Source organism: Chlamydotis macqueenii, chromosome 1 (assembly GCF_036417535.1).
Source record: "Chlamydotis macqueenii isolate bChlMac1 chromosome 1, bChlMac1.mat, whole genome shotgun sequence".
Taxonomy (NCBI): Eukaryota; Metazoa; Chordata; class Aves; order Otidiformes; family Otididae; genus Chlamydotis; species Chlamydotis macqueenii.
In genome coordinates, this window is record NC_141556.1 from 73,037,350 (window position 1) to 73,052,147 (window position 14,798).

Genomic DNA, 14,798 nt, shown 5'->3' on the forward strand with positions numbered 1-14,798 from the left:
CCGCTGAGAGCCCGGAGGCGGGCGCGGCCCCGCCACTGCTCCCCTCCGGCAGCCGGCAGCCGGCTCCTCGCTCGGCTCCGCCTCTTCCGCTGCCGGCTTCCCTCAGCCAATCGCCAAGAGGTGCCGAGGGCGAGGGTGCCCACGTGCGTCCCCTCTGTTCCAATCAGCAGCGGCCCCGCGAGGCGCCCGTCTGCCGTAACGAAAGCAGAGAGGCGGGCGCCGAGATGGGAGAGGGCGCAGCTGCGCGAACAACGCGGCTGCTGATTGGCGCTGGCACCTCCAATCGGCGGCCCCCTTTCACCCGGCGGCGCGGCGAAGGGGGCTGCGTGTTTCCGGAAGACGTGGCTGCTGCAGCCGCCGCTTCTTCTCTGCCCCGCGTCCAGCCCCGCCGCCACCATGATCTCCCTCTCCGACAGTCAGAGTAAGCGCCGGCCCCTCGCCACCGGCAGTCCGCGGTGGGAGACGGGGAGGCGAGGGGGACCCCGGTGGCGGCCGCCGAGGAGCGCGGGGCGGACCTGGCCCGTCGGTCCCGGGCCCACCCGGGCCCTCGCCTTTGTTCGCGCTCTCGCGGCGCGTCGGTTGCAGCCGTTGGAGCGGTCGGGGCTCAGGGCCGCTGTGGCGGAGAGTCTGTCCCCTTCCTTTGCTCACGCCCGCTCGGGGCCCCGGCTGAGCGTGGGGTGCGAGTTACCGAGGGGGGGTCCGGCTTGTGCAGGCGGGGGGGGGGGGGGGGCCGTCGGCACGCCCCTGTCCCACCCCGCGGCGCTCCCCGACGGGCACCGGCTGGAAACGAGCCGGGGGTGGGAACGGGAGGGCGCAGGCGGAGCTCACCGGGCCGCGCCCGCCGGCATCGCCGCTTCGTCAGGGCTGCTAAAACCACGTTGGCCCCGGCCTCGGGTGCGGCGGCGGTACCGTGAGCTGCCGGGCAAAACGGGAAGTGAGGTGGGATGCGGAGCTACCGAGGAGAGCTCGGCGGAGCTGGTTCCCTCGTCCTTCGGAGGGCACTGCCACCGGCGCCGGCGTTTGCCTTGGGTTGTGAGATCTTCCGTGTTGGCGGGGGTGCTGTGATGCGACGGTGGCGAGAATGAATGAAAACTGAACGGTAAACAAAAGCACCAATTAGGTGAAGTCTGCTAGTGTGCCTCCGTGTGGACATTAGTGGCTTGGAATCACTTAATTATATGTTAGTGGCTTTGCAGTGTTTCTCTCAACTGGCTGTACGTTTGCAGATGATGCTGAGGGGGTTTTATGTTGAGGACCAGATGCTCATTCTGAAGTGAAAAAAAAGAAGTACTTGTATGTGACCATAGTTTTGTTTTCACTGAGGAGAAATGCTGAAAGGGAAATACAAATAAATCCAATATAAAGAGATTCATAAGAGTTTAAACTGCAATGCAAAGGAGAATGGTCTTTGACTTAAATAATATCTCACGTATAATGCATTTCTTGCATGCTTGCCATGAAAGGAAATGACTCTGCTTGACAAACACTGTAGTGTCAGTTATGGAGGGGCTAAGTGTGAAAGGTACAAAAGGAAGTTAAAAGAACTAAGTTTAGCTGCATAGCAGAATACTGGAAACAGAGGTATGGGAGAGAGAGAGCCAGTCAAGGCCAAGGTTGAAGATGGGCAGAAAAGCAGACTAGCAGCAGTCAAGATCAAAGATATCTTGAGAAATTCAGGTGCTGTGCTCTGTTACTGGGATAGGTACTAGCCCTTGGGGTTAATTTTTATGTTTCAGACTGATTAAACCCTTGTGGGCTTTGCTTTTGCCTGTTCTCCCATCCTCCTGTCTAGGATATTCATTGGGGATGGGAAATCTTTTCAGAAAGAGGAGATCTATTCACTGTTTTTCCTTTTCTTGGTTCCTCATTTTGAACCTTCACCTAACTCCCGTTCTGACTGTGTTGGTTTTAACTTTCAGAGCCAAGAGTAGTAAGTCAAATACTGCAGAGGTCAGGGGTTTTCAGTTGGTTTTTTTCACTGTTTTTTTCTGAAATTCTGAAAATATTTCATCAGATGTTTTTAAACTCTACTGCTGTCTGGAAAAATGTGGAGTTTGCCTACAGTCAGTGGCATGATAAATGCCGGGAGAGGGCCACTGCATGAGCTGGTGTTTGGAAAGTTAAATTTGCAGCTGTACTCTAGAACACTTTTAAAATTATTTCTTGAATGGAGCTATAAATCACCAGTAACAGCAAAAGAATGTACTTAGTTTTTCATAAACAAATTGATTTTTCAGTACTAAAAAATGCTGCTAGCAAAATAATAATTTTAAATTAAAACTTTTCATAACCTATAAACTACATTAATGTTTGTCTTCCGAGAGCCTATAGTGCATGTTTCCATTCTTACTTTGTACACAAAAGATAGAGGGTGTCCATTGTCTTCCCTGAGCTTTCACAAGCAATGTGTCTTATATGTACTCTGCTGTTTTGATACAGTGCTGCAGTACTCTTGCACAGCTTATGAAATTTCTTCAGAAACATTGAGAAAGCATTGCTCCACCTTCTCAGTAAAAAATAATAATTTTTTTTAAAATCTGGAGTAAATGTCATCTGGTTAATGTGTATTTCTGCATTTCTAGGCATTGAAATGTTCTACTTGAGTAATATGGGAAGGCTCTTCTGGTGCAGGAGAAAGAGTGTGTGAACTATTTTTAAACTCTAGAAAAATACCTAATTCATTGTTGCACAGATTATGTACAGAATGTCAGTGCTTCTTTTTTTTTTTCTTTTCTCTTCCCCTAAGAGTGCTAGTCAAATATATTTTCAAATTCTGATATTAATAAAGTCAGTAATACTTTCTACTGAGATATTGGTAACAGAGCATAACAGTCCCGGACTGCTCATCTTCTTTCAGCAGTAATTTTGGGATTATGAGAATGGTGGTGTTCGTGGCGTTGGTTGGTTTGTTTTCTTTTCCATCCACTAACCAGAGAATACTGTTGACTTCTAAAGCGAATCTGAATCCATTGTAGGAGTAGGTGATTACAAACATGTTTCAAGTGATTACAGAAGTGTCAGAGTAGTAATTGCAGCAGCTGCTGGGAGTTGGCCTCTGCCTTCTTGCTAAATCCCTACTTTGTGCTGTGTCTGCAGGAGGAATGAATACTCTCTTCCCTTGACTGCGTATTTATCTTATTGGCAGCTGGTAATTCCTTTGCAGTCCTGCCTCCAAGTGTTCTCCTTCCAGAGTGCAGATTGTAGTACTCTTCTAAAGTAAACAGTACTAGAGAAAAGGGCAGATTGCAGTTGCTGTATTGCCTTCAGTCAACAGATTTGTTGAAAATAAGAGTTGCAATTCCATTTTTCATTGTACAGGAGTACTGAGAATGTCTGCAGTAAATAAATTGTAGTAGCTTCCTTAGGAGTTTTAATTCTGGGTGGTTAAAATGCTCATAGCGAAGTTTAAAGTGGCAGGTAGTACTGTAGAACTACAAATTTAACACCATGTGGTCTACAGCCTTGCTGAAAGATGAGCCCTTACAAAGTTAGGGAAGTTGAATGTTGCTGTAACAAATCTCTTTATGCTGAGCTGTTCTGAAATTTTATTGCAATAACTAAATGGAAGTTCTGGAATATGCAGAATGATACTCCATTATTCTGCATAGTAGATCGTTTTTGCATCCAAATTCACGTTGCAGTCAAAAGTGCGGTTAAAATACAGTTGGGTAGACCTAGACCTGGCTAACGGTAGTAGTGAAGGTTATGATAGTGTGGCTGGGGTTTTTTGTTTGTTTCAGACTAGACTACACAAAACTACTGGGATCTTCAGAATATCTGTGTATACACACACAGATGCAAACTTGGCTGCCAGGCTGTCTATAGTATTGTGGATGTGTTTGCTAGCTGTTTTCGTGTATCCTGTAGGTTTCTAAATTCTCTGTTCCCAGCAATAGCAATAATGTAAGGGTGAGCGTGTGGATAAACGCAAAGATTTTTGCAGCCAAGTTGCTACTGTTCCTGTTATTTCTCTCCTATTCAGTCTGTGTGTGAGTCAAAGGAAGGCCTTAGAGGTTTAATTTTAAAAGAAAGATGTATTTCTAAGTATGGTCCTCAAGATACCTAAGAAGCTGTTGTCAAATGGTAGCTTTAATCATAGCTTGACATTTCTAGCCCAGTTTCTTAGACAAACAAATCTTCCATCCTACTCTCGTTTTTCCAATATTTCTTGAGCAACCTTTACAGACAGGCAGAATGCAAAGATATTTAGTGTCCACTAGTTTTGTGAAAACTGGCAACTGTCTGAAGACCCATGCTAGTGTTTAATAACTGTCAGGGTATGTGTAACTTGGAAAGAGCCTATAGCACTAATCTGAGTTGTGCTCAATCTAGAATTTGAGGGAAGTGGGACTGCTGTGCAAGATTATGGAAGGTGGAATAGGAGGTCTCAGGAGGATGGAAAGGACCAGGGTACTTATATTACTGTGGTAAACATAATGGTATAAAAGTTGCAGATAGAAAACAAGGTTTCTTTATCTGTTCGTAAAACAATCCTTTTCTCCATACTAGCAGTAAATAAAGAGGAATATCTTTGCTATATGTGTATATCCATGCATGCTTTTTTGTTATGTTCAATTTCAGTATATAGTTCCAAATATGGGGGTGGGGGGGTGGGGTGATAAGCAGCTTCCAAAGATATCTCTCTCTTACTGAAGTAATTGGTGTCTACAAGACTTAATATATTTGTACACTCAGGAAAGCTTTTATGTGGTCATAATACAGGCTGAGTTTTCCTATAAATTTAAAATGTCTACAGACTAGGCATTCTAAGTTTTTCACAATTTTTATGCATGAGTTTTTTTCCTGCTACTGTGTTTTGTTACATGCTGAAATTTGTTTATTTTTCAGAGATTGGAATGGGACTAACAGGCTTTGGAGTGTTTTTCCTTTTCTTTGGGATGATACTCTTCTTTGACAAAGCTCTTTTGGCTATTGGAAATGTAAGTTCCTACTGTTTAGTCTTAGATTCTGCACTGCTTAGAGTTAAGTATACGACATATTAAAAATAAACTAAAAAGTGAACAATATGTTATCAATTTGAAACTGGATCACAAAAAATACTGTGGCAATTCAGTATAAAGGAAGAGTTATGGTCAGTGATATGAGTGAATCATTTTTCCTTATTAAGGTTAGGCCAACTCACATCAATCTTAATCTCATACCTCCAGGTCAGGCCTGCAGTGTGTTGGTCAGGCAAGAAGCAGCTTGTTCAACAGTTGTTGTGCTGCTGCTGGAAATTAGATTCTTAGATCGACTGTCATTACTAACGCTTTCTTTCTTGTGATCTTTTAAGATAACTGTAAAATTTAAGTATCTCTTTGGATAAGAATAGCAAAGTGTTGTGTACATGGTAGCAAATGTAGCTTTACTGTGCTTTATGAGGAAAGAAAGAATTCTAAATTGCTGATAGTCTGGGCGTAGAAGAGCCCATCACCCTTCATAGTAGAGAGATTTTATATCCTCAGTTTTTACCAAATCAAAGTTTTTACTTAAAGCAGAGCAGAAATTAAATCCAAGAAAATTCCCAACCCAAAGCAAATATAAAATGACAGGGTGTTTTCTGAATGTGATAATCTCTGTGCCTCTGCTCTTCTTAGCTTTGCCAGCTAGAAGCACAGCCTGGTAAAGCTTTGCATCCTCTTTCGCTGCTGCCTAAAAGTCTGTGGTGAAAACTGATCAGTTCATTCTGTGGCAGTAGAGTCAAATTCGGAGATTCACTGAAGGAAAACTTAAAACTTGTATTTGGACTTGAGTGCATTAGTTGAGGCATTGTTCTGAACCATCAATGAAATGTGTAGTGGAAGAGTAAAAAATAAAATAATGTTTATTTTTTCTTTTCCAAATGTAAGGTGGAAATACGAGATCCTGTTTAGGGAAGATGATGAAAACATAGGTAGGAAGAGACAGTGACAGGCTATGTGGTAACCAAAGATAATGCAAGAAAAGGTACTGTATCCTTACAGAATGTTTAAGAAGGTGGTAAGGAAGTGGTTTATTAGATAACATACAACACTTAAATTTCATCTATAATCTTGAGTAAAATCTGAGATACTACCCCTTTTCAGCAAAACTGTTGCCCAGATGTATGCTTACAAACTGAAATAATAACAAGTCCTGTTGCTAAAGGACACTAAAAGTAGTTGTAAGCAGTTGGGACTACTGTGATAGTGTTCAGTCTATATCGGAACTAGTGAGCAGGAGGACTATATACAGTTTAAAAAAAAAAAAAAACTGATAATCCTCTTCAGCTTTTTTCTTTTTTGGCTTTGCACTGTTCAGTAGATCTGTACAAGCTATTGAAGATGTCCATGGTACAGAACAGAGGTGCTTTTGTAACGTGTCTGCTCTCAGTTTTTAGGAACCTTTGGTACCACCTTAGTGGTACTAAGCTTCAGCACTGCTTGTGGATAATGTTACAGGATAGGTAACTGTTGTTACCAGGTCTTTTGATGTGACTGTGGTTGTGTTTGTCAGAGGCCACATAGGTGAACTTTTTAAGCAGCAGAGAGAAAAGTTTTGAATGCTAGCTACAAATGTTTTAAGATGGACTTTACAAAAGAAAATCACTAGTAAATCCCTTCTCACCATCTATCTGGTATTAAAAGAAGTGCAGGAAATGCGTTCTAATTTTGTAGAATATATATATGTTTACCTCTTAAACTTAGGAATATAATTAGTTATTTTCTTTATTTGGTTGGTTTTTGTCTTTTCTAGGTTTTATTTGTGGCTGGCTTGTCTTTTGTTATCGGTTTAGAAAGAACATTTAGATTCTTCTTTCAAAAACACAAAATGAAAGCAACGGGCTTTTTCCTGGGTGGTGTGCTCATAGTTCTCATTGGTTGGCCTTTAATAGGAATGATCCTTGAAATTTATGGGTTCTTCCTATTGTTCAGGTAAGACTTGTTTCATAATACCTTTCTGTATTGGTCTATCTAGGGATAAATGTATTCGTTTAGCGTTGCTGCATTACAGTTGACAAAGCGTCATCCTTCAAATGTTCACTTTCGATAGATTCTATAAAAAGTGTTTAATTCAGATTTGCAAGAGGTGGAAAGTTGTTAAGTATTTTTCCAAAACTCAAATCTGCTAATGTTTGTGAGGCATATACCAAACTGACTTTGGTAATGTTATTTATGTCTAACCAAAGAATTGTAAAGCTTCTAAATATCTGGGAGCCCAAACTGTTAGCAGTGAAAAGTTTAACTATTTCCTCATTAAAAAAAGGCAGTTTGGATTCTTAGTCTTTTTTTTTTTTTTTGCTGGGGAGTTTGTTCTTTTCTTTAGCAAATGGTACAAAATATTGGTTACAAACATCCTAGGTTTGTAACCTTACCATTTTATTACTATAGTAACCTAGAGAATAGATGTTTAGATGTTTTCTGTCATGTTTCGGTGCACTTGTGCCCTAGTATAGTCAAAATGGCTGGTTTTGGTTAGCATTATCTGGATTGAGTTAAGGAAAGATGAAAATTCTTTGTTTTTGAACAGCGATCCTGATATATTTATAGCTTTCACAATGTGTCATTTAACTTCTTCATAAATACAATTGTAATGGTGAAAGAACTTGACTTGTTACAACCTGTATATCTATATTTTATCTTTATTTCCATGGTTAAAGTTCCATGCTTCAATAAGAACAAAATATGCTAATAAGTAAGAAGGAAGGGTTTTAGTTGTTCTTAGACTTCTCTTCACATGAAGACTGTTCCGCTAATGCTTATTAATCAAGATCTCTAAAATATTTTCCAATTGTTCAACTGCTGGAAAAATAATACAGTTCCTTTTAATCAAAATCAAACCACTGTTCTCATGGTGCTCTTTTTTTACACTCAGTAAAGTTTTATGTTAATCTTGTATTTAGTTTAGATAAAATCTTCAAATATTTTTGAAAAAGTCTTGACTTGTCTTCTACTGAAGACCGTGAGATTTCTAAAAATTAGTTTTGTGGTTTTAATATACCCTTCTTATTGTTCTACTCTGTATTACTCTGAACTTTATCACTGCAAGTGTTTTGAAAATCACAGTATTTTACTGAAGACATTGTCACTTCTTGCATGTAGCACTTGAGTTTAATCAGCTAGTACAAAGAAGTAGAATGTGTTTCCAACCAAACATCCCTCCTTTTAAAAGATCTCGGAAGAATTATAAATTGCTGTGTCCAAGCAGGTATGATTATGGATTTTCTATTGGTGCTAGCCAAGGGCTAGCAGGGTAAAAAAAAATATTGAAGGGATTATAGGTCAGTAGTTATCCCTAGGTCACTAGGACTATCCCTTAGCCAGAAGAGTAGTCGAAGAGATAGATAAACATTCACACCTGAAATTGTTTGTTTCAACCATTATCGTGGGTTGGATAACTTTTTCCTTTCTGAAGAAGTTAAAAATTGAGCCTTTCCTCAAGAAGCATTTTATATGATCTGTCAGGATGTTGCTGCTTGGTTGCAGAACAGAGTTTTCCTGGTTATCGTTGGTCTCTGAAGTACATAATTTTCTTCGGCCCAAGGAATATCAGATCAACTTATGCCCCTTTGGGTTTGTTAGGGCATTATGTTGTGAGGACAGGCATTTCTGGGTGTCCTAATGATTCTAGTCATGTGGGTTACCAGGACTTTATATGGAAGACCTTTATATTTATCAAGAGCAATTTAGCAATTCTGGCAACTTTACTGCAACTCAGACTAAGATGGTATAAATGTAAACCACCGTGTTGTACTTTTTTCAGTCTCTTGATTTTTTGACCGGTAAACCAGTTCTACTAGGTGTTCAGATACCTCTAGAATCTTTACTTGTAGGCTGTTGTCTTGCATAGCTAGACTGCTTTTATACAGTCACGTTTCTGTAGCAGAAATTGCAGAGCCCCTGTTCTCCACAAAGGTTATGTCGTGGTGACCACAAACACTTAAATGACAGGATTGCAAAGACTTTTTTTTTTTTTTTTAAAGATGCATCTGACTAAAGTGAGAGACATTATTATTATTTTAGTCTGGTTTAAATTTAGAGTGTCTTTCGCTTCTTGTCTTTATTTAACATGCTGTCACAAGTTTCCCATCAGAGATTTAGTCTTTTGCCATACTATCACATGGTCAGATTGCATTCACTGGAGAAGGCTATTATGGGACTATATCTCTTGTACTCTCAGCTGCTTTTGGAGCCTTGTTTATATTACAGGCATCCAAAGTTATGGCTAGCAATATCATCCCTTCTGTACTGACTATTCCTTATTCTTGGCTACACCAATTGTTTTAATCTGTTACAAGTGGGTTTTGTGCCCTGCATCACAATTTACTGGACCCCTGAAATCACCTGGTCTTTAAAAAAAAAAAAAAAACAACAATCTCCAGGAAAAACTTAACAGTATTGATATTATCCAGCAAGTAGTTCTTACCAGTGTAGTGAAGAGGATGATGACTTGTGAAACTTCACTGTTTCGCTGTGGCTGAGGTCCCATTACACATTAATCCTTATTCTATGCAGGGAATGGTATAACTCAGAATGCCAGCACCAGCTGAATTGCTGCAGCTGACTGCAAACAGCTGAGATACTGCCATAGAAAATTTGTTTTCCTGCTGCAGAGACAAACTGGACAGTGCAGGGGGCTACATCATAGTAGCTATGCCAGGCAACGTCCCCTGGCTTGTGATTCAAATCTCTGACTTTACTTAAATTTGTGAAATAAGTGAATGCACAACTCTGTCACACTTATTTTCTTCAGTTAATGTAATGATTACCATATATGGTTTCAAAGGGGATTACTCAGAGTTAACTTCAGTTGTTTTTACATTAGATATTGCAAGAATGTATTTCCTATAATGTAAAAAGAAATTATCTCAAAATATGTATGGTAATTTTGAGAAATCAGTTGAGAGCATCAGTTCTTTTGACTAAGTCGGATATTCTTTCTTCAGCTGTTTTCTGAAGAGCTGACTGAAGGTTGCTAGCTGTGAAGAAAACTAAGTCTATCTAAAAATAAAGTTTATTTCCTGATTTCCTCCTTTCTCTACTGAATGTATGTTGATATATCTGGTAAAATTGGTGTGCTGTTAACAAGCTACAGGATTTTGTGTAACCTTGGTTTAAAAAAATATCTCCTGTTTCTTCATTTTATAGCAATATGAGAGAAGTTTAATTATAAAAACTAATACAATCTTCTGATATCTGACCTAAAGGGGGTTCTTTCCTGTGGTGGTTGGCTTTATTAGAAGAGTTCCAGTTCTTGGATACCTCTTGAATTTACCTGGTATAAGCTCGGTAAGTGTTTGGTACTTCATGCAAAATTTGAGGCTTGTACTGTTTTTTATTCCGTTGTTACAGCAGTAGTAGAAATGCATCAGAAATAAAGCAAATATAAGTTTAAAGCAGTGACTTTGAGTGTGTTCTAGTATAGTTCTTGCACCATACAGATCGCCTTCATTCCCAGTGAGAGACTTCTAGATGTAAAAGGAACAAAGGGACACCTTTGCAAAAGCTGCCCCTGCTCACGCGTTGTGAAGTGGAAAGAGCCCTGGACTGTGACTTGGAACCCTGGGGTTCTGCTTCCTACTTCGCTATTCGCCCTAGGTGACCAGATAGGCGAATCATGCCACTGGTCTGTGCCTCTGCTGTCTGTACGATGAGGAGGATGCTGTTCTTCTTTGTGTACTATTTGGATATATTTATGAAAAGTGGTCTGTAAAAGCAAACAGTTTAGTTCATTGTTAAGTTGAAAAACTCTCATGATGCATAATCATTCATCAGATATATTTATTAAGGTCCACTGCACCAGACTATGTCTTGCTATTTACTATGATTTGTATTTTTTAAAATAGTTTTCCATTTACTTAACCAAATAGCTAGGGATTTGAAGACAATTAAGAGGTGCCAGAAAGATGGTAATCTAGGGTGTTTCAGTCAACTACTTTTACTGTGCTAATTTCTGTATGTATTTTAACACAAGCATTTTTAACCCTAGTTTTGAAAGCAACAGTTTTAATAGCTACTACTAAAACCTAATAACTTAGATGTATACAGGCTGTTTTTAAAAAATCAGTGTTCAAGATGATCTGTTCCAAAGTTACTGTTAGGCCAAGTTCTGGCTCCTAATTCAGGATCAATTGAATGTTTCATTTGTCAATTGATCTTACTTAGTCATATTTAATTTGATCGTAATGGGGTTAAATCTTGTTTTAAAAAGATAATTGTTAATGTTTTATTCAAAGCCTACGTAGGCTCAGAAGAGAATCCACAGTAATGGTCAGTTGAAATATCTTACTTGGTCTACTAATGCATGTGTGGCTGATACTGTATTGTTTTGTTTTAATCATTAAGCTAGCAGTGTTATCTGCATTCTTCTATTTCCGTTTTCATTCTGTTGCATCTTCATGTTGCACTGTTAATGTCTATATGAGAAAAACATGTCATGCAGAAACACAATTGCAATGTAAGATTTTTAATTTTCACAAACTTAAATCATGAGACCTTGGTGAGTACTATTTGACTCTCATTTTCAGTCACATACTAACTGTGCAAGTAGCAAATAATATTTGAGAGCAACTTCACTGTACATAAATGTCATGCAGCTTAAAACCTTTTTGTCTCCTTTTCTACAGCTTGTAGATAAAGTTGGAGAAAGCAACAACATGGTATAATGACAAGAGGGCAGAAGACTGATTCTAAACTTATTGTATTATTTATAAAATCCTTTTGAAGAATACTCCAGCACAAAGATTAAGTTGTGTACAAAGGAAAAGCTTGTAACATTCTTTACATAAGTTTAATTTAAAATGTATAGTCAACCATATACATTAGAAAAGAAGCTCAGCAAGTATGCTTCTAGGAAAGTAACTCCAGAGTTCAGGAAGTAAACTGAAGAGGTGAAAGTCAAGGAATAACCCATGTTACAACTGTTAAAGACTATTTTTGTTGGTTTTGGAAAAATGCTAGAGGTGATGAACCCTTGTGGAATTAACAGTGCCTGTTCTTTACCTCCTTATTTTGAAGGTGCAGTAGAGCAAACAGGCTTACATTTTTAAGGGTGACCCAAATTTATCCAACCCTCTGCTTGCTATCCTCAGAGTGAAGGGAAAAAAAAAAAAAAAAAAAGGAAAACTTCTTGTGTAACAAGAGATGCATCTTTGCATGAAAGTTAAGATGACTATTCATCTTTAAGCGTACTATGACAAAAATAAAGGAAACCCTACACGGTTCTGTTGTAAACATTTTTGTAAATATGTGGCTGAAATAAAACATTGTTATCTTAATGTTTCAAAGCCAAATGTAAGTTGATTGTATTTGCCTTCCATTTTGGAATATGCAAAGGTCAATCTTTAATAACTTCAGTCTTAAATGTTGGTTCTGAACATGTAGAGCTCAACAGGGAACTCTGGAAACTGACTTGCACTCCTTCCAGTTTGTTCTTCTTGAGTCATGTTACATGTGCATCCAGATGAGAATGTAGCCACTTGCCACTAACATGAAGACATGGTGAAATATGCTTAGTTCACAAAAAAAAAATGCATTTGGTTAAGGTGCTGACATCAACCCTGTGAAATGTATCTTACCAAAATTTAAACCTTTGTTTTTAAATGGTTTGAAGCTAAGGTTTTTTTGTTTACTCTGGAACTACAAATTTACTTTTGTTTTTTACGGTAATAAAATTAAAATTTAAAATTCTGTGTATGTGAGTCTCTGGGGAGAAAGTTGAGCTAAATGAGCTGATTAAAGAGCAAATGCCAATCTGCTTAAGTTTTGAAACTCGTTGCTTGGGTTATTTTCAAATAACTTAAAACTTCTATCAGTCACAGCAGCAACTTTGTTGTTACAGATATTCTTAACTAACCTGGAATAAATGTCCCCTACTAATGCAAGGGTCACACTTCTGCTTCTATTGGAATGTTAAATGTTGTGCACTTTCAATAGATTTAGTTACATAGTGTCCTCACCTAACAAAACGTGATCATTAGATACCAGGAAAAAAATTTTTACACTAAGGGTTATAGAGCACTGGAACAGGTTGCCCAGAGAGGTGGTGGATGCCCCATCCCTGGAAGCATTCAATGCCAGGTTGGATGAGGCTCTGAGCAACCTGATCTAGTTGGGGATGTCCCTGCTCCTTGCAGTGGGGTTGGACTAGATGACCTTTAAAGGTCCCTTCCAACCAAAACCATTCTATGATTAACTAAATTGTGCAGGCTTTGGGGGTTTCTATTCTGTTTAAATGTAATCCTAAAAAATCTACCAAAATGTGATGGTAGTATATCAAGATATACTACCATCAAGATGGTGGTATATCAAGGTCTAATGACTGGGGTTTGTTTGGATTCTTTTTTTCTTTATTATGAAGTTAAAATTGGTATTTTCAATAGTAACTTTTAAGTTAAGAAAAGTCTTCATATACCAACCTTTTTGGAAGTTACTACAAAGTTTAATTGTATAAGACGTTTTATTTTCATTGCAATGGTATAAATAGCCACAATCTACTATTCCTGATGTTTAATTTGCTTCCTTCTCAAACAGGCACAAAATGATTTGGTGAAAAAATGCCATTATATTTTAAAATTAATAGCATCTGAAAAATCTATGGTTTTAATGACAAAAAAATGGCTATATTTGCCTGATGGCATGTGTGATACAGTTTACATACAGGACTAAATATGACTTGTGGCTTCTACCTCAAGAGACAAACCAATTTTAACTGCTCCTGTAGATCTGTTATGTGTTAAAAGGACTGGAGGATAACACTACAGCCGTTTAGCAAACTTGTCTTGTTTGCTTTGGTAGAGCACTGGTCTGTACTGTGGGAATCAAGTACTGTTTCAAGCAGACAGTGTTCGTCATTTACATTAGAAGTCAGCTGTGTGAAGATTTTTGTTCTTGACTTTTGAAAAGTAACGTGATGGGAAAGGTGGATTGCGCCACGTGACAACGGAGCTCTGACTGAAAGCAAACTGCTTGGTAAGCTGAAGTACTTTCATCAACAAGAAAGCCGATGATACCTTTCAGAGGTGATGACCGTCTTGGTGTATATGATCTTTTAGCCCTCTGAAATGCTGGGATGTAGGCAGTTCATCTCACTTCTATGTAATTCATTGTTTTAAATCAAAAGTCAGTTTTTGTCAGATGTGAACTGTTGTGAAAAGCATTTGAGGGAACAAAACTGTATGTTAAATTTAGCATAGTCTTTATCCCTCAAGGTAACGTCTTCGAGACAGTTTTGCCAAGATAAATGTGGGTGGCAGCAAAGGTCTAAATGACTTAGCCTTAAATTGTTTCTGTCGTAAAAATATCTCTTAACAGAAACATGCTTGGAACAATTCCCCTTTTAAAATGTAATTTATAATTGCTGCTTTAAAAATTGTAAGGATGGATCTTATTCTGAGCAAATGAATCCTGTAAATATCCTTGTCATACCTTGAATAAATGGGTACCTTTTTCTATAATTCGTCTTCGTGTTTCTTTATGTGCACATTTTAAGAAAGTGTTTTGACAAGTTTTCCTTTCCAAAGATTAGGGAGGGCATGGTGTTACTGCTTGGCTGTCTTACATTGTTGTGACTTTCATAGTAAATAGTGTCTTGGATTAATCTTAAATGGAAATGGTTTCTTTTTTTACAATAAACCTTTTGCATAAATGTCCCCTTGTTACTTAGGTTCCAGTTTCAAACACATCACAACAAAATATGGAAATTACAGTTATGTGGGAGTTAGTTTCTTTGTTAAGCTGCCTCCTTTCCTTTCTAAGGAAATAACTGTGAAACTTTGGAAGAAAAAGGGCACATGTCTAGAACTTAGAGCAGGTTCTAGTCCCTCTGCTTCCCGTTCAGTT

General features: G+C 38.8%; 1 protein-coding gene across 3 annotated transcripts; it reads left to right on the forward strand.

Annotated features, from left to right (window-relative positions):
• The first annotated feature begins 323 nt into the window (after positions 1-323).
• On the forward strand, positions 324-14,413 carry GOLT1B (golgi transport 1B). 3 transcript variants are annotated; one of them, XM_086756451.1, is made up of 6 exons: positions 324-421; positions 4,849-4,940; positions 6,715-6,893; positions 10,166-10,247; positions 11,195-11,228; positions 11,585-14,413. In XM_086756451.1, the coding sequence occupies exons 1-5, from the start codon at positions 397-399 to the stop codon at positions 11,201-11,203; spliced, it is 387 nt and encodes a 128-aa protein (XP_086612577.1). In that variant the 5' UTR covers positions 324-396; the 3' UTR covers positions 11,204-11,228; positions 11,585-14,413. The 3 variants fall into 3 exon arrangements, with proteins under 3 accessions (XP_086612577.1, XP_086612568.1, XP_086612583.1); XM_086756442.1 differs by lacking the exon at positions 11,195-11,228; XM_086756457.1 differs by lacking the exons at positions 324-421; positions 11,195-11,228 and adding an exon at positions 958-1,099.
• Positions 14,414-14,798: the final 385 nt, after the last annotated feature.

Bases quoted from the DNA above. Each gene is read 5' to 3' on its own strand.
- GOLT1B (XM_086756442.1), top strand. From the start codon at position 397: ATGATCTCCCTCTCCGACAGTCAGA. The intron at 422-4,848 runs GTAAGCGCCGGC...TTTATTTTTCAG, and splicing joins CTCCCTCTCCGACAGTCAGA to AGATTGGAATGGGACTAACA. The intron at 10,248-11,584 runs GTAAGTGTTTGG...CCTTTTCTACAG, and splicing joins ATTTACCTGGTATAAGCTCG to CTTGTAGATAAAGTTGGAGA.